Consider the following 24,417-nt stretch of genomic DNA (forward strand, 5'->3'; position numbering starts at 1 on the left):
TAGTGGTAACTGTCCTATATTAATGTCATAATAACCCGGGTTCAATCCTTTCCTTCGCATTGTTTTTCTTTTTTTACGAAAAAATAAATGAGATGACGTGGCAATTTCGGGCTCTCTGATTGGTTGATTTTTCTATCCTACGTGGACACCCTCTCCATGGCTTATATTTGCCTTTTAGTATAACTAGAGATTTTTTCCGGGCTACGCCCGGATTTTTTCATATATTTTAACTAAACTTATATGATCATATAATTTTTTATAATGTATAAATGTAAAAAATATATTTTTGCTTATATTATCTTACGGTAAGTTCTCACCATCGTTCTACCCCATCACCATTTGTATACGATGATGTTTATTACAATTGATATATACACCAGCTCCATTTGCTAAAAACTTCATGCAGTCTTTTTCCTATTTGAAATACTCAAATAATCTTGATGGAAGCTATCAGAGGTTATAGAACAAAAAAATAAAATGTTTTTATTTGAAAAATAATATGTTTTGTTTTACGGAAGTGACAGGTTCGAACAATTAAGTTTGGTTACTGATCTAAAACTTTCACATAATTCAAGAAGTAGGTGAAGATTGGCTATGTTCTCTTTGATTGAATTCTTTATTCAAGAACATGAGATTGACGATGTTTTTCAAGAACATAATTGGCTATGCTCTCTATGTTTGAAAATTAGATTATATATCTAAAACATAAGCATTATAAACACTTCTTCAACCACTAAACGTAAAAATGTATATATAATAGTTTTAATCCATATAGAATCATATTAACTATAAACGTATAAATAATTTTAATACTTTGTTTTCATGTATTGTATAATATGTTAAATATATTGGAAAGTAAGTTTGTATTGTTAAATTTGTTGTACCAAATGATTTTGATGTTCTTGTTTTTCTTGTTTTTATTAATATGTCATAATACTATTTGAATATATACAATTTATCTTTATTGACTTTTACAAAATATAAATTAGAAAATGAATTTTAAATTATTAGAGTGAAAATGCTAATAATATTGAAAAAGATATTATATGACTTAAAAACTATATGTTATTGATTGATATTAACACTGAATTATTGTTCTTATAAATTTTATTAATGCTTTAGATATATTTTTCAATCTATATTATTATTTTATTGCAATATTTTTTATTGTTTAGAATTACTTGTTTCAACAAAATTAAATATTTTAACATGTTTCAATTTTTTTTAGCGGTATCCTTCTATAGGAATACATACCTCTCACCCAAATGAAATATGATGTAAATATATAGATTGTATATTTACTTGTCTGTCACTATTTTTTTTGTGAATTGAAAAGAGCGATTTAATAGATAATAAAACTAAATATTTGAAATTAATATATTAGTTTACTTGTCTGTGTAAGTTTATAACCATATTATATGTTAAACTATAAACATAAAACAATATATTAAAATCTAATTATAGTTAAATATAATTCTTGATTAAAGCTAAGTTTGGTTTCAAAAAAAAAAAGATTAAAGCTAAGTGTAAAAAGAGAATCAAAATATTCTTAATATATATGCACAATTTAATTAATTTTTATTATTAAATATTATTTTGTGCAGAAAAAGAAAAATATTATTTTGTTTTGCAATTGCTACCTTTTCTAAGTACCAATCATGGTAGTACATTTTTATTAAATATACCATTTTATATACTTTCTAACTTAAACTTCGAATTTTTATTTTTTGATTACAGTATTAAGTATTAATGCATCTGTTAAGTTATTTTGAATATATTCAGTCCAACATTATGATCCAAAAACATTATTTTCATATTTTTATTTCCATTAAGAATATTCTACAATCTAACAAATACATATATTCTTACGGCCTAATATTCTTATCCTATTTAATGTAAAATGCTTTTCTCCTAATTTATTAATATAGTTTTCAAATTTTGAACTGGACAATCTAGTAAACAATAAAAATGGTAGGCTCAGTTTTTTTTTTTTTTCCATCTGAAAATATTCATTCAAGAGTTTGTTACAAAAACCCAAAGGAAAGGCAACTTGAGCCCACGACGGAGCAGCTTGAGCCCACAACGGAGCAGCTTACGGACAACAAAACAACAACGGTTAAGAAAGAACCTATCAAGCCCACACCAGGGCAGCTTACGGAAACTAGAACACCACAACGAAAACATCTACAGACAAACCTATAACAATTCAATGCACATAATCTCCCAATTTAGGAACCACAGTGATCTGGATAAATCGAAGCTGCCCTCGGCCAACCAACGATTCCATCCGCTTCAAACCCTGAAGACCCTTAGTCTTCTCAAATCGGATCTATCGCTGCCGCCTATAGCCTGCCAAACGATACCATCCCCACTAGTAACTAGGAACCAAAACTTCACAACCCGACAAGTAAGACCACTTCAGGATCCAATCAACTTTCGGATACGGTTTGAACGCACTCTTTGACGTCCACTTTACACCTAGAAAGAAGCCTCCCAAACACCTCCACACAAACAAGCCTCGTTGATTGATTTCCACAACAAATGCATTCTAAAACAGATCACATCAACGAGAAATCACTGTACCACCAACTAAAAGAGATTTCTGCAACTGAAATTGTCACAACGGCTGCCAGACCCCACAACTCTAATCAAAAGAGAACCAACAACAACACTCGCTAGATAAGGTTTCCAATCCTAGCCAACCCATTGGTCAGGCAATACTGATGCAGTGCCATGTATCAACAGACTTCACGCAAAACCCATTTAGAACTGAGGACAAGGCATCAGCCAACATAATCACAAACCTTAGCCACAACACTGACCATACACAATCGACTAAAAAGAGCGAGCCTTAGCGATGACAACCAGATGATACCACTAACCCAAGTTTCCAGCGGTGAAGCTCTACTTACGTTATTGTCGACGGTGATGGTATGATGAGCTTCAACACGACCACCAACAAAGCTCACTCCATCAACGTGAGTCTTTGTGTCGTGTTGTCTTCGATAACTGGAGGAGACAAACCACAATCCACCACCGTTAAATAACTCCTCCAAAGCAACGAGTTCTCACATCCAACGCTTTTCAATCACCGTCAATTCTCTCCTCACCGCCGCGTCAGTAAAGAGAACTGATGTGGAGGAGGCGTCTTACCGGTCCATGCGCCATCGCCGTGAGGGAGTCACCGTAGATCTGAAGATGGAAAACAAGATCTGGTTCTTCCCTCAACCCTAAAAGCCGACTCTTTCCTCACCCATAGCCACACCGATCTCACCGCTGCTCCAGAGAAGGTCGAGACCAAGAGCCGTCAAGCCCAAACGCGTCTCCCGTTAAGTCTCAAACAAACCCAGAACTGCAAACATGTCGACCGATCGGAGAACAAGGAGGAAAAGAGCAAAGGGAAAAGAAGGATAAAGGAAAGAGGAGACCTCCGGCTCCGGCAACGGCCGGACCGGAGAGAGGGATTTGGTCTTAGGGTTTTTTCTTTCGCCGCTGAGAGGTTGTCGGGGGGTGAGAATAAGTAGGTTTTAGTTTCCAATATATTAATGACAATTTTGGTAGGCTCAGTTCTAGTTTCCAATATATTAATGACAATTTTGAATGATATTGTGACTGAAACGCACGTGACACTTTGTGCGATAGCATCTGCTGGTATATTCCTCCTTGGAATAACATGTTCAATACTCCAAGACTCTCAACCATATAAGAAAATTTAGATTATGATAAATTGGTAGATAGTAACTTATTTCTCGATGTTTTCAGTTTTTATAACTTATTTTGGCCGTAAAGTAAATGTGAGCAATAATAAAATGGCTTTAGCATCTAAAATTACTGCTTTACAACAAAAAAAAGTTCTAAGTCGAAAGTCATCAACACATACACACTACTTTTGTGCATCACTCTCTCGTCACCTGCAACACATTTCGCTTCTTCTTTACAACAAAAAATGTTCTAAGTCGAAATTCATCAACACATACACACTACTTTTGTGCATCACTCTCTCGTCACCTGCAACACATTTAGCTTCTTCTTCTATGTCACCTCACTTACAAACCATCTGTTTAATCAAATTTTCAATACGACCATGGTAAAGTATTCTCTTTATCATGTGTTGTGTGATATAAGAAAAGTGTGTTTACCACTTTGCAGATGTTTTTTTCCTTTCAATGTCTTTGAAGCTTCTTAGGCATAAGCTTAAGCAGCTTCTGCTGCATCTGCTTCCTTTGCAGCTTCTTCAGCCGCTGTCATGGCAGCTTCTACCTGTGAAACTGCCTGTTTTGCAGCTGCTTCTGCCTCATGTGCGTTCATAATCTTCTGGCTAACTCTGTATTAATCTGGATATTTTTCTGAACACTCATATCATCTCTGTTTGTTTTAGGTGAAGGTAAAGAAAGAATTCTATGATTTCCAGACGATGTTCCCAAATTTCTTCTCATGTGGGAAGCCAAAGATGGGAATGTGCAACTCTATACCTGTGTTTAACCTGTAAAGAGAGAATTCTGATCAATAAACATCCCAAGTAGCTGTGAGTGAAGCATGTCTGAGTTCTACTAACAGCCAACGAAGCAAATTGATTGCACAAAGATTACATGCACACAATACTTGTGTTAAATACGTTCAAATGGCTGTACCAACTGATTAATTCTTAACTTGATAAGTCTATCACAAGCAGTCAAGTACTTTAACCTGGTTGACTGAAACCGTTTTCAAGTCTGGCGGAGTGTTATTTTTCCTACACGAACAAAAAAAGCAATACATGTACAGTCAATCCACTAAGATCTTAAGAAAGGTTGCACAGTTACTTAAGGCATAATCACTTATATATATTTAAAAACTATGCTGTTTACCAAAGCTTTTAGAATGTAGTGACAAAGTTCGTATAGTAACCAGATAATTACTGTAATGGAAAAAAAAAAAGAAAAGCAAACCATTAAGCCTTGGATCATGGATAGTAATGGAGTGGTTGCAACTCAGGGGATGTTCTTTTTTTTTTGTGAAGATGTAGGAACGAAATCAAATTCCATGAAAATTTCCCTTTTAAAACAAAGATAATGCACTTTAAAACTTGGCTCAAAAGAAGATCATGTTACAAAAAACGCATTGGTCATAATTACCTGAATGATTGTCTTTTGAAAAGAATATATTTCCAGGATAGTTCGGAAAGAACACCAGAGAGGCTTAATAACTTGGAAATTTTCATGCCAGCAGTTTGACAAATAAGAGCATTTATAATACACAAATAGCATCTCCCAGACTGAGCAAAAATAAACAGTAAAAGAGATATCATCACGTACTTGTTGTCATGGACAAGAACTCCCCACTCTTCATCATGGAAATCAATGCAAGAGGAAAAGACTCAAGGTGAAACAACCCAAAAAAACCATCAGGCATAGCAGAGGAAAAGATTCAAGGTGAGATAATTAAAGTCAATGACTAAGCCCATCAATGTAAGGAACAAAGCACATGAGTTGGTACGACAAAGAAACGAATCATGTTTATGTGGTCACTGTAGAATAGAGATCACATGATCACAAATCAATACTCAAGATATGAGCTCTACATTCAAACACTTATTTCGAACCTTAATACCCGATCTTTTAAACTACTCTAGCTCATAATCATAAGAAAGACAGTGAATCTTACCAGATTTTAGAATGACCCTAGCGCATCTTTTACGACCATAAGGGAATCAATCACCGGCCTTTTCATCTCTCTCCTCTCCTAGAACCGCAGCAGCCTAGCCTCGACGACGGATGAGCACCTGTCGGACTTCGGATCGGAGAAGAAAACTCTCAAATTAGCCATAACAACTCGAATCGGTATGTTGCAAGAGATAAGAAGAGAGAATGAGTCAGAAATGAGAAATACTCACATATTTATACAGATTTCACACCGACTTGGAGATGAACAACGCATTGAAGACCTTATAGTGGGTGATGTAATTAATATGATTAATCACTGAATCACAAATCGGGCCGTTTCAGATGGAGAAAGGAAGCTCAGACGTCTACAGTCGCAGCAAGAGAAAGAGACGACCCGTGATCTTCTGTTTGAGCGGAATTAGGTTTAGAGGTGAACACTATCTTTCCGGCCCTGATACATGAACAAACGCACAGCCTAAACATACAACAAACGAATAAAGCCCATCATGATATGTGTTTTACGGATTAAAAATAAAAGTCCAGTTCCGTCTGTGATGTGGCGTAAAGCAGCGCTCCTATTGGTCGATTTTTAGAGCTGACGTGGACATCCTCTCTGATGCTCATATAACCCTTTTAATATAGTATAGATATATATATATATATATATATATATATATATATATATATATATATATATATGTTAAACTTACTTTTACAAAATTCTTAATTTTGTCACGAAAACAAAAATCTATGCTTTTTCATATTTTTTAATGTTCTCACACTTTCAAAGAATATATTAGCTTAGTCACTTATTTTTTTTTTTTTACAAAACAAAGTATCGGAGTCTTGAAAGTTGAATTCATATTATTGTAATTGTACATAAGAGTTTGTGATTACATACTTAGTGATTCTTGTATATGTGTTCAATAAAGTTTCAGTGGCTTAGTGGTAACTGTCCTATATTAATGTCATAATAACCCGGGTTCGATCTTTTCCTTCGCATTGTTTTTCATTTTTTACGAAAAAATAAATGAGATGACGTGGCAATTTCGGGCTCTCTGATTGGTTGATTTTTCTATCCTACGTGGACACTCTCTCCATGGCTTATATTTGCCTTTTAGTATAGTATATATATATATATAGATTTAGGAAGAGGAGATTTGGTTTTAAAACTGTTTATTCCTCAGTTATAAAATTAATTTGTCTCGCTCTTGTTATCTTGTCAGTTACTCATGAGATTTGTTCTTCTTTTACAAAATCATCATTTTTTTTCTCCGTTCAAAAGTTGTTATCTTATTAATCAGATTTCCAATTTATTTGGAGCTTGGTGTAATTAAATACGACAAGGTTGTTTAAAAGAAAGAAGTCTTAGACCAGCAAACGTTGTGGCTTATACTCCTTTTTGCGATGTGGATGTGACAAATTACAAATACCCGTCAAGGTTCCCTTTATTATTTTTGTCATATTACTTTGCTCCCACTGGAAGTTTGATCGAAGGTAACCAAAGTAAAAAAAAAAAAACTTAAAATATAGGAAAAGAGTAGTAGATGTAGCTGTATGCCTGTATCCCAAGCTTGTAAAATAGAGCAAGAGCATCAGTGAACCCCCTTTGGAGTTCATCTTCTTAATTTTTTATTATTAAGTTTTTTCCTTTTTTTTGATTTTTTTTTTTTTTTTTAAAAAAATTAACCAATCGCGGACTGCCACGTGTCGTGGGCCCGCGCTACAGTGATGAACTTTAGGAGAGAGGGTATCACGCAGGAGATGCGAGACGAACCGAGTTCATCACTTTTGCTTTTTTTAATATTTTTTTCCTCGTAAAAAGTGTGATACTCTCCTTTAAACCTCTAATGCGCATGGGAACAACGGTTTCCCGAACTTGCTAGGATAACACACTTGGGCGTTTGCAGCTCTTCTCTTCGGCTCCAAAGTTTAATGGTATTGGTGGATCAACTTCCATTATGTTTGGAGGCTCATCACCGGATTGCGTGCAGAAGCAGGTGGTTCCATAGATTGGAGATCCAGCTGTGGAGGGTTAATGCTGCTTTCACCATGAAACGAAGTTTGGCACGTGGGTTAATCATTTGTTCGTTCTCATAGACTTGATGATCAGGGATCTGTAAGACTGAAAGATGTAAAGCTGCGTCAACTTCAATCTAATACACAATACCAATATAAATTTTGAGATTAGGATAACTAAAAAATTCTGAACAAACCTTTAGGAGCTTTATCCAAAAAGGAGAGAATTGACGATCCTCATACATAACTGGACTGTTAACACAGTAAAAATCCTGAAATGAAACAAAAATACTGAGACATTAAAGTCAAACAGCGGCAAGCTTTGAAAACTTTTTTTGTAAGCATGGGATTAGCAAGAAGGGAGCCTGACCAGATAAGCACCATATATTTTTCCGATAACAAAGAGTAAACCTCCAATTGCTATCAAGGAAACTATAGGGACACCGGATGGTCTCACCTTTAATGTTTCGATCTCAAGGCCATAGAGAGATGCATATAGGAATATACCGAGAACGCGCAAGATACAAAAACATTAGAAAAAGTTGTTTACCTATATGTTAGACAAAGTTACCCATCATCTAGAAGATGTGCCTTTGCCAGACCCAGCTTTAGAGCCAACTCTTTAGCTGCAGACCAAACCTCCTCTAGAGCTAGTGTGGCTGCTTCAATCTTGGTGAGTTTATACATCTCGGTATCGAAGACCACAAACACTGCACTGTCTTTGCCATCTTCAACGGCCATCTCTACATGGAATCTTGCGTTTTTATGATCATTTACAATTTGTAGTGTTCTTTTGGACATGGGTTTAACTGTCATCAGTTACATTGGGTGAACACATCTATTGCAGCGGAGGGAGGTGACATATTTGTCCAACTTCCATTAGAAGTATTAATTTTGTAACACATGGAGAATTTTTAAAAAAGAATATGAAAGAGCTATACTTACCTGGTCGTTTGAGTTGGACTGATCGGTAATCTTGTATATTTTTGTGCGACGCCCGACTTCAAACCGAGCAATTTTGACGATCGCACCGGTTCATAGAGAAGCGCATTACTGATTGCCATTGGCACGAGCCGCAGGGATAAATCCATGAATGACAGAATTCTGCATAGCCATACATGAGGTTCAATCAGAATTCGTTAGAAGATCACAAACACAAACAGACATAAGGTTTTTTTGGTTAATTAATTTTTTTCACTCTCGATCAGGAAATTGCGAGGTAAATCATGGATGTGAGAGAGTGGATGAACATACCTAGAGTAGGGTGATACCTATAAACTCTAAATTCTTCTTGATGTTGAAGGAATCCCAGAGCAGAAGGGTAGGAGGCGGCCGACAATGACATGCAGAGCAGGGCCTGTAAAAATTGGGATCCATTCAAGTTTTTTTTTCAATCAAATAAATACATTTAAAAAAATTATTATACATATTTTATATAATTTCACATTATATTTATTTATACCTTATTTAATATTTCAACTATTATATATATATATATATTCAAAAAGTTATATTTTGTTGTGTATTATATCAAAAAACTTAATTAAAAAAGGCAAATATATAGATTTTTTTTTAATTTGGGGCCCTTAAAATATTGGGGTCCAATTCAAATGTTTCACAAGAATGGGCTCAGACCCGGCCCTGATGACATGACCTGAGTCGACCGACCAAGGCGGAGATCGTCGAAAGTGACGTATGTACCAGCTGATTGAGCAGCAACAACAGCAGAGCAATATATTTTGCACATGTGGGGTATAAGCTACGCGGATGACGAAAGCAAGGATGAGAGTTGCGATGTTCAATTTCGGGATCCAGGATCAACTTTATATAGAAACGGCTATGGCAGAGGTTATGAAATAGTCGAGTGATTAAGGGTATCATAAAAGAGGGGAAGATGGAAGGGGAGTAAGGAGATTAGTGCCATGAAACCGAATTACGTATATGAAAGGGAGGGAGGCAGAGCCGGTCTTAGTAATTAGGTGGCTAGAAGCCAAAATAAAAAATGTGGCCGAAGTCACTCGAACCCACAACCTTGAATACTAACAACACCAAGCCAAACCACTAAGATACTAAGGACTTTCTGTCCAAATGTGGCCGTTTAAAATCATAATATTGTGCAGCCGGAAGCAGAAGCTTCATTGGCTTCCTTCCAAGACCGGCTCTGGAGGGAGGGGAGACGCAGAATTTTCATCTTGTCGCAAGAAATGAATTATTTGAGATTGGGAAAAACCTTCTAATGGGCTTCACGTAAACAAGTATATCAAACTTATGGCCCCAAACAACATAAAACAATTTCTGTAAGCAACGAAATCTCTTATATATTAAAGCGCAAGTCGCATCACCAATTTAAAGTTGACATGTAGAAAATCTATTTTTTTAAAAAAAAATTTGAAAAATATAGAAAAGTAAAACACGTTATCAAAACAAATATGAAAGTTTGAAAATAAGACAAATAACCAACCTTTTACGATTATTAGTAAAGCAATTTTTATGAATTTTTCTTTGCATCTCCTATTTTTCTGGAGTCTAAATATAAACTAACAATTTTCTTATTTTTCCATCTTTTATATAATAAAGCACAAATCACATGGCCAATAAAAATTCTGACATTTGGTATATATTTAAAATTTTTAATTAAAAATAAAAATTCACAAAAAGAAAACGCTTTGTAACAAACCGTTATTTATTAAAATAATAACTGATTTCTATTATTTTTACATATAAATCAAGATAAAATAAAAATCAATAATATCTCTCCCACTACTTCATGATCTCAAAATCTGAAACCGTAAGACTTTCTCTTTACAAGATTTGACTCACGATGTTATCAATTCTTCTCAGTCTGCAATTGCTCCACAGTCTGCAATTGCTCCACTAACTTTTTCTATCAGAGTTTGAATATATCGTATCAACATTTTCATCAGGACTACAATTCTATGTCCAGGTTGATATGTCTCTGGCCAAACAGTGGCAGCAATACTCTTAAAAGAACATCTTGGGAAGTTGGCAGATGAAGTTAAAATTCAGGTTAGTGAAACTAATTAAATACGCTCAAACTCTTCAATACTTAAATCATAATTTATGTAATGTTGATTTTTTTCATGAACCTTTTTTCTTTTATAACTTATTTATGATTTTTTTTCTTTCCTTTTTCTCTTTTGGATATTGGTAAAAGCTACATATTTTTATGCAGATATCATTAAAAAAAAGGTAAACTACACAAATTAGGTCACTGCCGTTTTTTAATTGACTAGATTAATTCTCGATATGCTTGAAATTTTTTATTTGTTGTGATGGTGATGATTCCAGAGAGCAAAGTAACAAGCTCACTTATAAACTTGAGAAGCACCACAATAAGAAGCAAAAACAAACGACTGGGCTTAAGAAACTCAAAGTGGTAGAGGAAACAAAAAGGAATCCCATGTCTACTTTCTAGATCAAGGTCTAATCTCATGTTGGTTTTCCTTATTTTATACATGTTTTTATAATTGTATAAAGATAATATTTTTGTTTACTTTAGGAATTAGGAGTAATATACATATTTGATTTTATTTTTTCTTATATAGTGTTACCTAATTCTGTATAGAGTCCCGTAAATATACAACTTGCAATGACACATCGAGAAGAACTAAAAAACTACAAGAGATAACGTCAATATCCTACAAAAATATTGTTTATATCTAATTGTTTTTTACAAGAGCTACGGTTTTCCTGAATTTGATCTCTAATACTAATATTTTGTTGGTTTTGAAAAAGTGAAATCAATCTCTTATCTTGATATGTTGGGTCTATATTGAAGTGTTGTAAAATATAAACAACAGATTATTTATTTCTTTAACTTTATTAATAATAACCCCGTTTCTATTACTAAAGTTTCTTTAGAGTTAAAAAGATAAAATAATACTTATTGTAGGAAAATTTACATATTTATTAAAATATATTGTTTACAAATAATAATGCCCGTGCATAGCACGGAAGAGAATACTAGTAATCAAATATTTGATTAAGTAGGTAGGTCCCACATAAATAGCTAGTGATGATGTGGCATGCTGAAGAGTCTTGAAACTTGCTCATTATAATTGACTAAATTTTTTAACCGCGCTATGCACAGATAAATAAGATATTATATGTATTTCTCAATTCTAAAAAAATAATGTATAATATTATATTACATTATTTAAAGAATATAAAATAAGACTACATAACATAAATATATTTTTAAAATTTTCTTTGTGGAAATCATTATGTTGTTTGATTGTTGCACTTGATTCACATATTTGCATAGATATTTGTGATAGATGAATAACTACATTTTATTATCAGTAAATAATATATATTTATTATATAATATTAGAAAAATGAAATTATTTATTTTTTAAACAAACTTGTCTCATGTTGGGGACTCGGTTATAGATATATCATATTCGAAGGAGACATTTTTACAGTTACCGATCTTCTTAACAGTCAAGAAACAAATATGAATATCAAAACAATATCTCATACGATCTCTTTGTGGAATAACTGCTCTGAAAAAAATTAATTTAGGCATCTAAAAAGACTGAAAATGGATGTGCAGATGTGTTATCTAAGTCAGCTTTACAAAGTATTATTCATAGTTCATATGTCATTTATGTTCATCCTAATTTTTTGTCCATCATTTCTTAAACATCTTGAAATAACTGATGCTAATTAATAATAAACTTTTGGCTGGAAAAAAAATCAAATTTGTCTAATTATCACTTATATATTTTATTAATATTGTCTAAGAAGCTTTCAAGTGATATCATAGTTTAATTTTTATTAGTTTTTTTTTTGTTAATTTTTAGAATTTTTGTATTTAAGATTTTTTTTCCATATTAAGCTTCTATTTCTTTCACAGAATTGATATATATATATATATCATAACAATTATGATCAAATCAGTTTTACTTATTTATTATTTTATTTTTAATGAAAATACACTTTTTAAATAATTTAATTTAAAATAAAATTATATATTAATTTGCTTTATTCTAATAATTTGATTGATTTAATTAATTTTCTTTGGTGGATAACTTAAAAAGTTTTCATATGAATCGGGGAAAGCAAGCTTATGTTGTTATATTATATTTATTTGTGTATATAGAATCTATATATAATGCTAGTGTAATAAAGAAAGAACATTATTTTTTTTGTAACTTCAAAAAGATACATTATAACAATTTGAAATTAATCAAAATTGAATAAAATGGTAATTAAATATTTGTAAATCTAATTGTTTTTTTATTTTGTTTAGTTGGATTGTCATGAAAAGAAATTGATAGGTTAAACAAATATTTCAAAATTTGTTGTGTTTTTGTTTTGTCTATAAATTACAAAATTTATTGAATTGATATATTTAATTATTACATTCTTAAATAATATTTTATTAAGACATTAGAGAACTATGTTTTGAGTTGTTTTGTCAAAATCGTACAAAAATCTACAATTTTTCATATTTGTCACAAAAATTTATATGTTAAACTTACTTTTACAAAATTCGTAACTTTATCAAGAAAATAAAAATTTATAATTTTCCATGTTTGTCAATATTCTCGCACTTTCAAAGAATATATTAGACAAAAAGAACTATACGCTTCCGTGTATCATCATTTGACCAAAGAAATGGTTGTTCATAGTCATAAATCTGATTAAAAATCGACTGACTTAGACAAATCTTAATACTCCCAAAAGTCAATAGATATTTTCGTTCTTTTTTTCTTAATTAGGTTACAAATGAAAACATTACACACCACACGTATAAAGATATAAAGCAGGAAAAGTCAAACGTTAAGAGAGGTATTAGGCAACATAAAACCCAAATCTTTATTCAAACACACACACGTATCTTAACATCAAACACATATTTCTCCCAGTTTTCCTGCATGCATGTGGTTTTCCTTCAACAGCTGCAGTTGTCTCCACAGCTACAGTTTGACCCGCAGCTGCAGTTGTCACACTCCGTGTTGTAGTTCTTCTCGCAACTTCACCACAAAATTTTTTAAAAAGGGTTTGAGATTTTGATAACTAATATGATGAAAAGTAAGGACTAATTGAGCAATCACATGTATATATGCATGTAATGATGTAAAGGCAGCAAAGAAGATATAGCTAGAAACTAGGGTTTACCTGCAAGAGTCACCACATTTGCAAGCGGAACCACATCCACAGTTAGAACCTGCCATTTCTTCTCTTACTTCTCTTTGATTTAAAATAGTTGTAATTTTTGTTTCTTCTTCTTTGTGCTGTGACTTGAACAAAGGGAATTGTCTGCATTTATAGAAGACGAGAAAGATTCGAATATTGTCTCCACCATACACGTGTCATTTCGTGTATAGACAAAGTCAGCATAATTAATGCTTATTTGGTCAACAATCAAAATAATTGCTTTTGAAAAAGTTATCACAAAGAGTATTTCAACCGAAACATCATCAAATTTTTTTTTTAACGTTGATTTATTAGGACATTACATTTTATGAAAAAAATTACATAAACGATTCGACAACTGATAATACTACTTGTCTTATGAAAATCTACGCCTAACTACATCATATGAGTCGTCCTACGAAGATTCATCCCTAACCAAATCTACTTACACAATGTTAAAGATTCCTTGTAAATCTTTTTTCTATAGTGACTAAACGAAATCTATTTTCAGTTAAAAAATCTTTAATAATTATATAAATAAACATTTGTTGGACATGTAGTGGCTTTAAAAGCTAATGTTTTATTTGAGTTTCAGCAAGAATAGATGGAGACCGACAAATTATTAGGGAATACGAAAAAGTCGCCCTAAAAAAATAACTATATAGATGTTAACATTATCTAATAAGACTATTCTATAAAAAAATCGATCAGCACGTCTAGTTTCATTGACTATATAACTAGTTTTCTTTTGTCAAAAAGTATTTATCTAATTAGAGTATTAGACTATGTCAAACAAGTTGCTCCAAGTTGTGCTCCTTATAGATATGTATGTGTGTATACACAAGCTATATTATATTTAGGGGAGGTGCAACATCCTTTCTTCTTATATCTTATGCGTGCGGGAAAATTGTTTACTAAGAAACATTATCCTCTATTTTGAAATCTCCATGTGGTTTTAAGTCAACGTGATATCATGTAGAATAGCATAATTTTGAAGATGGACGTGACTCGTGTGGCACGTGATTCACGTAAAGCTCATATAGTAGATAGAGTTAGAAACAGTTTAAATTTTGTAGCCAGAAGAAAATGTAAAAGTTTTGAGTCATATTGAGGAGCACCAAAAGACTAATCAAGAACCACACAATCTTGTTTAGGTTGAGTCTCTGTCTAAGCTTCTTTCGAATCCACGACCTACGCTACTTCTCATAAAGTAAAAAGAAAGGAATAAACACATTATCGTAGATAGGGACATTACAAAACAGCAGGGCCTCGACGTTAGCTTCTTCTTGCCCCTTCAGGGTCATGAACTAGTGCATTCACTTTTAATTGGCTCTTTGATCCATCTCGAATCCATTATTCATTACATACTTCCTACGTGCCCGCCTCGTTTACGTAACAAACTAGACCGAAGTCAAGGTTTTAACTTAATGGGCTCGGCCCATTAATACGAATTATAAAACCCATGAATTGAAAGAATAAAATAGTGAAGACAATAGCTTGCGTTGACCATTACTAAAGATCATCTCAAAGTCAGTTGCACATCTCATAATATATTACAACTCAACCATATATGTACATGTATGTATGTATAACTACTAAATATTATTACAACATATGTAAGTACTAATAAACACAAATCATTTCATCTAAAACTTCATCAAAAATCAGATCTTCTATCTCAAGAGTCAACCATTCGGTTTCACCTCTAAGATTCATCCATCCATCACCTTTTGTAAGATCTCTTCCCACAATATCGTCCAATGAGCGATCTCTATTCCCAGCTCCTAACCCTGAGAGGCTCCACTCTACTCTTCCCCATACCTCATCAAGAAAACGTTTCTCATTTGGATAGGAAAAAGTGAATGTTTTAGGGAAATAGATGTGTGATTGGTTGTGTGTCTCAGCTATTGCTTCGTTAACCAAATCAAAGAGAAGCTCTTTGCTCACTTCTTCTTCTTTCATGTCGACTTCGTAGAGCAGTGATGGGTTCAGTGGTTGTTCCTCTGAGTACCATTTTTCTCCGTGGTAAACGTTTTCAAGAAAACCTGAAAGTTGTAGAACTTTCTTTACGTAACAGAAGTTGGCGTCTCCATCTTCTTCTTCTTCATGGTTGTAACTCTCGAGGGAACTTAGACCTAAACCTGTAGAACAAGCATCAATATCTTTATCTCATCAAAGCATAAAATATTTCATGTTCAAGAGTTTAATTACCTTGTGAGAGTAAAGTCTCTGTTCCTTGTGCAGTTTTGTCCAAAGAACTTGGAGCTGAATCTGGACCTTGTTGTAGGCTTACTTGATTTTCTTGGCTTCTTTCTTCTTGCTCCTTTTCTTTTTCTGTTATTAGTGGTGATTCGGACAACGATAGAGATTTCTTGGCTCCCAAGCTAGTATCTAGGTCTACAGATTTCCTAGTAGAACTATCTCGGGGCGGTTCGGTCAGAAACGAACCAAGAACTTCAAGGCTGGACAATGAAGAAACCCTTCTGAAGAATTGTGGTTTATTACCATCTGTCAGTTGGCTCTTCTTCTCTTCGTATGAAAGTTTTAAGCTCTTGGAACGCAAGTCACCACTTTTTCTTCCAAAACTCTGTTCCAAGAGATGATATCTCCCCACAGAATCATCTTTTGAGCCTGCTGAATACTTCTTATTTTTCTTGGTTTGTTTTCGGTCTTTAAGAGCGTTCTTGAGCATCTTCTTGATTTCTCTAAATCCATTTATCACCGCATGGTTGAATCCATGCTCATCAGCTGAGCCATGAGAAGAAGGTAAGGTTGGTTTGTGTTCTTGATAACTCTCGCTTGGAACAGTTAAAGTTAAGACGGTATCCTTCTGTTTTGGAGCATACCAATTCTCCTTCAGCTTGTGCTCGATTCTAGCGGGACGTGAAGAGCGAGAGAGAGGAAAGGAGCCTGACTTGGGCAAGACTCTTGGACTAGACTTGATATGCACTTGCTTCCTAAACTCCGAGTTTGGATCTTTCAGTATCTTGACAGAAACATCTTCTTTCCTCAGGATTTCAAGAAAATCAATATACTCAGTTACTTGCTTTGTTGTCATCATCTTCGTCAATTGTCTCGTTGGCTTTTCTGCACTAACAATCTTTGAGTGTCCGTTCTTAGAATCAAGAAAAGGTTCATGTTCATCAGTTTCATACACAAGGGAATGGGTTCGTGGAGTCTTCCAACCTATGATAACAGAGTAACTCCTCATTCAACAAATATATTTCCAGTACTTAGAGAAAGTAATATTACTAAATGGGCTTACAGATTGGACGGTTCTTAGTTCTCCAACGGTGAAAGTCAAACACATGAAGCATTCCAGCTAACCAGCCTGATTTGTGATTATATCCATGTCTTGGACTCGAACTTTCGCTTTTCATATGCTTCCCCATATTGAGTCCTTGAATTTGTAAAAGAAAAAAAACAATATTAGGTTACGTGTGAGTATAACAACAGCGACGTATTTAAAAAAACTAGTCGGACCAGACTAAGTAGCTTTGTCTGAAACCGTCAAATCCAAAAAGAAAAAGAAAGAAATGATCAAATCAAAGAAACAATTTATGTTTCTTGATCCATAATGAAAAACCAAATCATTCAAAAGCGAAAGCAGAATTGAGGAAGAATATCAGTTTAAAGGGTTTATCCAGTAGAATCTGACCTGGTGATGAAGAATAATGAAGCTGACTGGAGAGAATAGTAATAAATATACTCTCTTGACTCCGGCTAACTAGATTATTAGCTAGGCTCGAAGCTCTTTAGAACTCATTACAAACCAAATAACATAAGGAACAAGAACAACGAGTGATGCCGCAGAAGGTGTCTGAAAGAAGAAGGAAAACGAGGAAGACGTTGAACAAGAAAGTGAGACTTTTCGATCTGCTATGTGGTTCTACTTTACCCGCCAAAGATGGCCCGGTCTACTGGTAGATAATCGTTGAAAATGTCTGTTTCATATACATATAACGCTCACACGCCACCAGAAATATTTGTTTTAACCAAGTTGCTTTGATCTAGTGGTATAGGATCTCCAGTTGAAGTGCTCGTCCCTGGGTTCGAGCCTTGGCCACTGCGGAATTTACATATGGGCTGCAGCATCCGAGACCGAAGACCGTTATACGGTGAGCCACATGGTGACGCCCTGGCAGCATCTATGCTCACTTCGGTCTCTAGTCTGGACCACCTCGGTGGAGCCAGGATACTCGGTTAGCAAAAAAAAAATTGTTTTTTTTTTCCTTCCAAAGAAATACATTATCTAATATTTTTAACTTATAATTAAAAATAATAAATAAATTTGTTCTAATATATAAATTAAATCTAAATAACACTTTGCTTTGATGAAACTATTATTTCCTTCATAATAATTTATTTAATAGACAACATCCCATTCCTTTTGTTTTATATGATGTTTTGAAGAAATTTCTGTGTTATACTATTTGATTTTTTTTACATTTTCTTCGCAGATTTTTCATTTTTTTAATAGAATTATATGTACGATATTAACTAGTCTGGTCAAAGAGTTTAAAATTTCAAAGTAAGACCAATATTTTTTTTTACGATATTTGAATGTAGTAAAAGTTTCTAGAATTTGGCTGGTTTCAATAAGACCAAAAACCAAGTATAGTATGTTAACCAAACAAGTAGGATGAGTGGTTGTCAGGCTACTTGTGTTTATGGCAAATTGTTAGACACTATTTTATGGGAAGTGGGCTATCTTTTGGCTGCTTAGACTTTCTTATAAAATGTTAATTTCTGTCAAATGATAATATGATGTTGCTGTATATCTATTGCTATACAGTCATATACATGGTGTCCGGTGGCCTTTGCTGCCGGCTACCATCCTTTCTTTTTGTGTTTTGTGTGTATTTACTTTGATCTGTTGATCGATTTCTGTTTTTGCTTTGCGATTTTTTTTTCGTTTTGACGATTTTGTTGTGTAAAATTCAACAAAACCAGAGTTTTTATCATTCATATCTTTCTCTGGTTTGATTGGATCTAAATAAAAGTGGTCTTCGCTTTGTTTGTATAGTATAATCCGAATATGGATGGCAAAGGCGTTTAGTTTGGGTCCCTCTTTCGCAAAATCATCATTTAGATCCCGGATAGCTTAAATTGAATTATCTTCATCAGAAGATAAGCTTTCAACTCCTCTCCTAGGAAATCAGTCTTTACTTTCTTTGTTAGCCAGACAAACAGTATATGAATAAAGCGTTCTAATTGGAAAGGATAAGAAAGATGTTTGATTAAGATCGATAGATTCATAAGAGAGTCAGAAGAGCTGGCGCCCATGATAGCGGTCCGGCGAAGATTCTACTTATGAATCAATTTGGTCAATCTCAAGATTATATATCTGAAGATAATAGATGGTTTGATTGAGGCGTAGGATGAAAACAAAGAAACTCGTATATTTAATAAAGTTTTAGGAAATATAATATTATAGTTGAGTTTTGCTTACCAAAAATGATATAGCACAGTGGAACAAATCCGTTCACATCCTCACCACGTTTCGATTCCAGTCATCAACATGTATTTTTTTAAAAAAAAAATTTATACTTAATAAAACGACGTTTTATATTTTAAGATGACTCTTATGATACGTCAATGCTACGTCACCACTAATAAACAGTGTCATTTGACGGATTTCGGATCAATGTTAGTCACTGTATAAAAAAACGATTTTTATAAATTGATGTATGAAATTCAAATAATTTTTGAATTAATGTATGTTTTAGTATATATTATCAGTATATATGTGCGGATCGGAATTCTATAGTAGTGTTGATGTAGGAATTGGCTGTTTTTCTAACAGGGACAGTCCAGCTAGAACGAATTTTTAGTTACCCGGCCGAGGTTCACGTCTAAAGTGATAAACTTTATCTTATAGAAATTTGTTAACGGATATACATCCCATGTAAGCCAAAATTGACGTGAAAGCCAAGGTTGACTTGGAAGATTAAAACCCTAACTACTCTTTTCATCTTTTACCCGAATAGAGGATGACTTCGACTACCAAATAGTAGTCAAGAGGAAATATACCGACTTCGACTAACTTATTAATTAACCTTTTTGAACATTTCTAACTTATTGGACTTGATCAAATATCAAACCCGCTCTGACTTTAAGCTCAATTAGCTTATGGTTACATATTGGTTTACTATTTTTCCGTTGTCTGCAGTGATCTCTTTCTCTAGCTATGTATACGGTTTGGTGTCACTGTGTTTGATATCGATGGACAAACAAAAAAGAGGCTGAGATCATTTAGTAAGCAAGTTGATCTGTTAGGAACTAACTCATATTTTAAAAGTAATTATCACAACTGCCCCAACCAAAGTAAATGAATATGCCACCAAACATCAAATGAACTAAGTAAAGACATTATATTAAATTTATTTTAAAAAGAATTAACAAAAGAAGAAAAGGCCAAAGTGTAATGTCAATGACGTAAGAGAAGGAGAGTAGTGGTGGGGGAGAGGAATGATGAAAGATTGAAGAAACCGAGACCTCAGTGATAGTTTTAACACGTGGTAGTCTCTTAGCCCGTATGATGCTCTATACTACACGAGATCCAACAGCAATTAGCAGAAGCGAAAACAAAGGTAGATATTGGTGGCTCTGTTGACATTTGAAGAGTTTTTGTTTTTATGCAAATGTCTCTTAGCCCATAAGAAGATGTTTTCTTTAAGAAGGGGGGTCTTTCCTAGTTTTCCGCAGCTAAGGACGTCTCTTGTCCGTTTTACTTGCAATGGAAGTTCTTCACACGCACGAGGAAAGACACCGTCTTTGACTTGTCCAGGAGCGAGCGCGTGTTATAGGATGCAGTTAAACTGAGAGTGGTGGTCCTTATCTCGTCGTTGCGTATTTCCCAATTAGAATAGAAACCCCTGAGTTTAGGACTCCTTTTAGTCAACGCTTCTCCCTTTGTTTACAAGAAGTTTATAAGATTTCATTTACTTGTTTTTGACGTCAGACTTTATTTATAGCTTTTATCTACTTCTGTTGACAATTAAAAAAACTTTTATTTCCAAGATTTATCAGACAAAAAACGAATAATATCTCTTATATATTTTTGTTTCTTTTATATTCCTTTCATCTAATAGTTCATAATTGGTTACTCTATGCACATAAGTCAACTCTCTCTCTCTCTCTCTTCCATCTTTTTCTTTTCTCTGTGTTTCTGCCACGAATTGAGCAACTTCGATTCTAAATTTCTAATACCAAATTTGAATTTCTCAACTTGATTTTTGAAAAAGTTAACCTCGATGGGTAACGGAGTGACAAAACTGAGTACATGTTTCAGAGGCGGATATAGTTTCCGACAAAAACACATCTCAGTTCCACCTCCTACTGATCCTCAAGACGAAGGCTTAGGCCATTCTTTCTGCTACGTCCGACCCGAACCGACCCTCATCACTTGCTCAAAAGTCCATTCGGAGGAAGAGACCACTATGTTCCGAACCATCTCCGGCGCCTCCGTCAGCGCCAACGCCGCCACTCCTCTCTCCACCTCTCTCTACGATCCCTACGGCCACATCGACAGAGCCGCCGCGTTCGAGAGCACGACGTCATTTCCTTCCATCCCTCTCCAGCCCATCCCCAAAAGCTCCGGCGGCGGCGGTGGTGGTGGTGGTCCGGTCGCCTTGGGCTCCGGTCCAATCGAAAGAGGGTTCCTTTCGGGTCCGATAGAGAGAGGGTTCTCATCGGGTCCGCTTGACCGCGGCGGGCTATTCTCCGGCCCGCTTGAAAAGCCCATCTCCGATCATCAATTCCAGCGTAGCTTCTCTCACGGTTTGGCTTTACGTGTCGGGTCGAGAAAACGGTCTTTGGTTCGGATCCTCCGCCGTGCGATCTCGAGGACGGTTTCTCGAGGGCAGAACTCGATCGTCGCTCCGATCAAGTCCGTTAAAGAATCCGAGAGCAGCAAGAACCACAACGAGAATAACCTCACGGTTAATAGCTTGAACTTTAGCAGCGAGGGGACGTTGGACGACGACGTTTCGCTCGAGGGCCAGAATCTTCAGTGGGCTCAAGGGAAAGCAGGCGAGGATCGAGTACACGTCGTCGTTTCGGAGGAGCACGGTTGGCTTTTTGTCGGGATATACGACGGGTTCAACGGTCCGGATGCGACGGATTATTTACTCTCTCATCTTTATCCCACGCTTCATCGGGAGCTTAAAGGTTTGTTATGGGACGATCCAAACATCGAATCCAAACCTCAGGATCATGACGGTTCGTGTCTCGGTCAGGAAGATATTAATCATTGTGAGGGACGGTGGAGATGTGAGTGGGATCGAGAGAAGAAAGATCTTGACCGTAGATTAAAGGAACAGATCAATAGTAGGAGAAGTGGGTCGGACTCGGATCAGTTGACGAACCATTCGGATGTTTTAAAAGCATTGTCACAAGCTCTGAGGAAGACGGAAGAAGCGTATCTAGACACTGCTGATAAGATGCTGGAGGAGAATCCTGAGCTAGCTTTGATGGGTTCTTGTGTTCTGGTGATGCTTATGAAAGGTGAAGATATTTATGTGATGAATGTTGGCGATAGTAGAGCTGTGCTTGGTCAGAAGTCTGAATCGGATTACTGGCTAGCTAAGATAAGACAGGACTTGAAACGGATCAACGAAGAAACGATGAAGAGTAATTTGAGAGGTTGCGAGGGAGATCATGAAGTCTCAAATTTATCGGCTTTTCAGCTCACTGTTGATCACAGCACAGATGTAGAAGAGGTAAGTGAGCAAACAATTGCATTAGATTGGTCAATGCTTCTCATAGAGGTTCTGATTGTGTTATGTTCTTATGGTTATTAGGAAGTTGAAAGAATCAGAAACGAGCATTCAGATGATGTTAGTGCAGTGAGTAATGAACGGGTTAAAGGCTCCTTGAAGGTCACAAGAGCATTCGGTGCCGGTTTCTTAAAGCAGGTATTCATCTGACTTCATGTTTATTGTGATTTTGGCTATGTGTGATCTGAATCTAATAGCTTTTGGTTATGTTATTTTTTTTTTTTTTGCAGCCTAAATGGAACAATGCGCTTCTTGAGATGTTCCAAATTGATTACATAGGGGAGTCTCCGTACATAAGCTGCTTACCGTCCCTCTACCATCACAGATTAGGCTCCAAGGACAGGTTTCTAATACTATCATCAGATGGTCTCTACCAGTACTTCACAAATGAAGAAGCGGTTTCAGAGGTTGAGCTATTCATCACATTGCAGCCTGAAGGGGATCCTGCTCAGCACCTTGTACAAGAGCTTTTGTTCAGAGCTGCTAAGAAAGCTGGTATGTTGATAAAAAAATTCTTACATTGTGTGTTCTGTTCCAAACTCTGTTTTAGTTAAGCAGCTTGTCTCAAACTGATGTTATTTTTTTTTTAAATATTTGTAGGTATGGATTTCCATGAATTGCTGGAGATACAACAAGGTGAACGGAGACGATACCATGATGATGTTTCAATAGTAGTGATCTCTCTAGAAGGAAGAATGTGGAAATCATGTGTATAATAAAAAAACACAACCCTGTTGTAGTGTCTCAGTCATGTAGTATAATGTTGACAATCAGGAAATAATATTTATATATGTAAAAAATTTTGGCAACTCAAATAGATAGGTGAAGAGAAGATTCTAGTGTCTTAAATTAGTGGTCAAAGATTTCGTTCTTTAAATTGTAAGTTTTTCCAACTGCTAATTGTACGTGAATAGAGAAGTAAATGAAGGAATTGAAATTCTGAGATATGAGTGGTAAGTAGCAGTTTGTGGTTGGAGAGAAGTTATTCACTTTCCCTCGCATTTAATTCACAACCTCTCTCTGTTTTTTTTTTTTTGTTTTTCTTCAAATTCTATGGCTTCTTATTTGTTTCTTTCTGTACTGTTTCTTGCATTACAGGGAACTTGGTATTCATTAACTTTGGAATTTTATGTTTAATGTAACTTATTTGTCCTTTGTATTCTTACCCTCCTTAACTTATCTCAACTCCCCACACTTGCTACCTCAGATTATCAATCTATCATGTTGGTTTACGACGCTTCTAAGTTCAATTTCAGCATTTTCCCTGAGCTTTATTTGACGGGCATGTGCAGATTCCAAAACTTAATCCTACAGTGTAAAGCTTTCTATTGTGATATCATTCATAGGGTATATATATATGAGAAGGTCTCATAAGAGATAACTTCCATCCCAAGTAAAGATAGATCATATATCCTAAGTTATTCGAAACTTAACATTATCGTATTAGAAGAAATATATATATATGATATATCTAATACTCCCCTTAAGGATGGAGAGTGTAGATCTCAAACTCCCATTTTGCACAGTAAATAGTTAAACTGACGTCATCCAAGAGCTTTTGTAAGAAACTCGACAATCTGATCTTGAGAACTGACATGTTTTGTAGAAATGATCTTGTTCTTAATTGCATCTCGGATAATATGACAATCATATTCAATATGTTTGGTGTGCATATGAAACACAGGGTTTGCAGCAATATGCAAAGCATTCTTGTTGTTCACAGTACATTGGTATCGGCTCTGTTTGTGTAATGTCGAACGCTGTCAGAAGCTCCAACAACCATTGTAACTCCGAGTAAGTGTAAGACATGG

The 24,417-nt window shown here is 34.9% G+C and overlaps 2 protein-coding genes and 2 long non-coding RNA genes across 15 annotated transcripts; 1 reads left to right on the top strand and 3 right to left on the bottom strand.

Annotated features, from left to right (window-relative positions):
• Positions 1-3,755: 3,755 nt before the first annotated feature.
• Positions 3,756-6,272, bottom strand: LOC103843930. Of its 10 annotated transcripts, XR_004452712.1 has the most exons (8): positions 5,873-6,255; positions 5,644-5,769; positions 5,295-5,322; positions 5,115-5,185; positions 4,929-5,034; positions 4,687-4,732; positions 4,140-4,483; positions 3,756-4,057 (listed from the first exon to the last, which is right to left on the bottom strand). It is a non-coding gene; the product is annotated as an uncharacterized LOC103843930 (long non-coding RNA). The 10 variants fall into 10 exon arrangements; XR_004452711.1 differs by having other exon boundaries at positions 5,115-5,322; positions 5,873-6,261; XR_004452715.1 differs by lacking the exon at positions 5,295-5,322 and having other exon boundaries at positions 5,115-5,254; positions 5,873-6,258.
• Positions 6,273-7,224: 952 nt separating this feature from the next.
• On the bottom strand, positions 7,225-11,958 carry LOC103843929. 3 transcript variants are annotated; one of them, XR_004452492.1, is made up of 3 exons: positions 8,916-11,958; positions 7,859-8,765; positions 7,225-7,767 (listed from the first exon to the last, which is right to left on the bottom strand). It is a non-coding gene; the product is annotated as an uncharacterized LOC103843929 (long non-coding RNA). The 3 variants fall into 3 exon arrangements; XR_004452491.1 differs by having other exon boundaries at positions 7,859-7,933; positions 8,212-11,958; XR_004452489.1 differs by having other exon boundaries at positions 7,859-11,958.
• A 1,399-nt stretch (positions 11,959-13,357) lies between these two features.
• LOC103843927 (protein TRM32) lies at positions 13,358-17,815 on the bottom strand. The gene is made up of 5 exons (XM_009120700.3): positions 17,485-17,815; positions 17,092-17,226; positions 16,038-17,012; positions 13,809-15,967; positions 13,358-13,663 (listed from the first exon to the last, which is right to left on the bottom strand). Exons 2-4 carry the CDS (start codon positions 17,216-17,218, stop codon positions 15,450-15,452), a joined length of 1,620 nt encoding a protein of 539 aa, XP_009118948.1. The 5' UTR covers positions 17,219-17,226; positions 17,485-17,815; the 3' UTR covers positions 13,358-13,663; positions 13,809-15,449.
• A 2,685-nt stretch (positions 17,816-20,500) lies between these two features.
• Positions 20,501-23,551, top strand: LOC103843926 (probable protein phosphatase 2C 4). The gene is made up of 4 exons (XM_009120699.3): positions 20,501-22,549; positions 22,631-22,744; positions 22,837-23,101; positions 23,207-23,551. Exons 1-4 carry the CDS (start codon positions 21,083-21,085, stop codon positions 23,320-23,322), a joined length of 1,962 nt encoding a protein of 653 aa, XP_009118947.1. The 5' UTR covers positions 20,501-21,082; the 3' UTR covers positions 23,323-23,551.
• Positions 23,552-24,417: the final 866 nt, after the last annotated feature.

This window comes from Brassica rapa, chromosome A10, assembly GCF_000309985.2.
Source record: "Brassica rapa cultivar Chiifu-401-42 chromosome A10, CAAS_Brap_v3.01, whole genome shotgun sequence".
Taxonomy (NCBI): domain Eukaryota; kingdom Viridiplantae; phylum Streptophyta; class Magnoliopsida; order Brassicales; family Brassicaceae; genus Brassica; species Brassica rapa.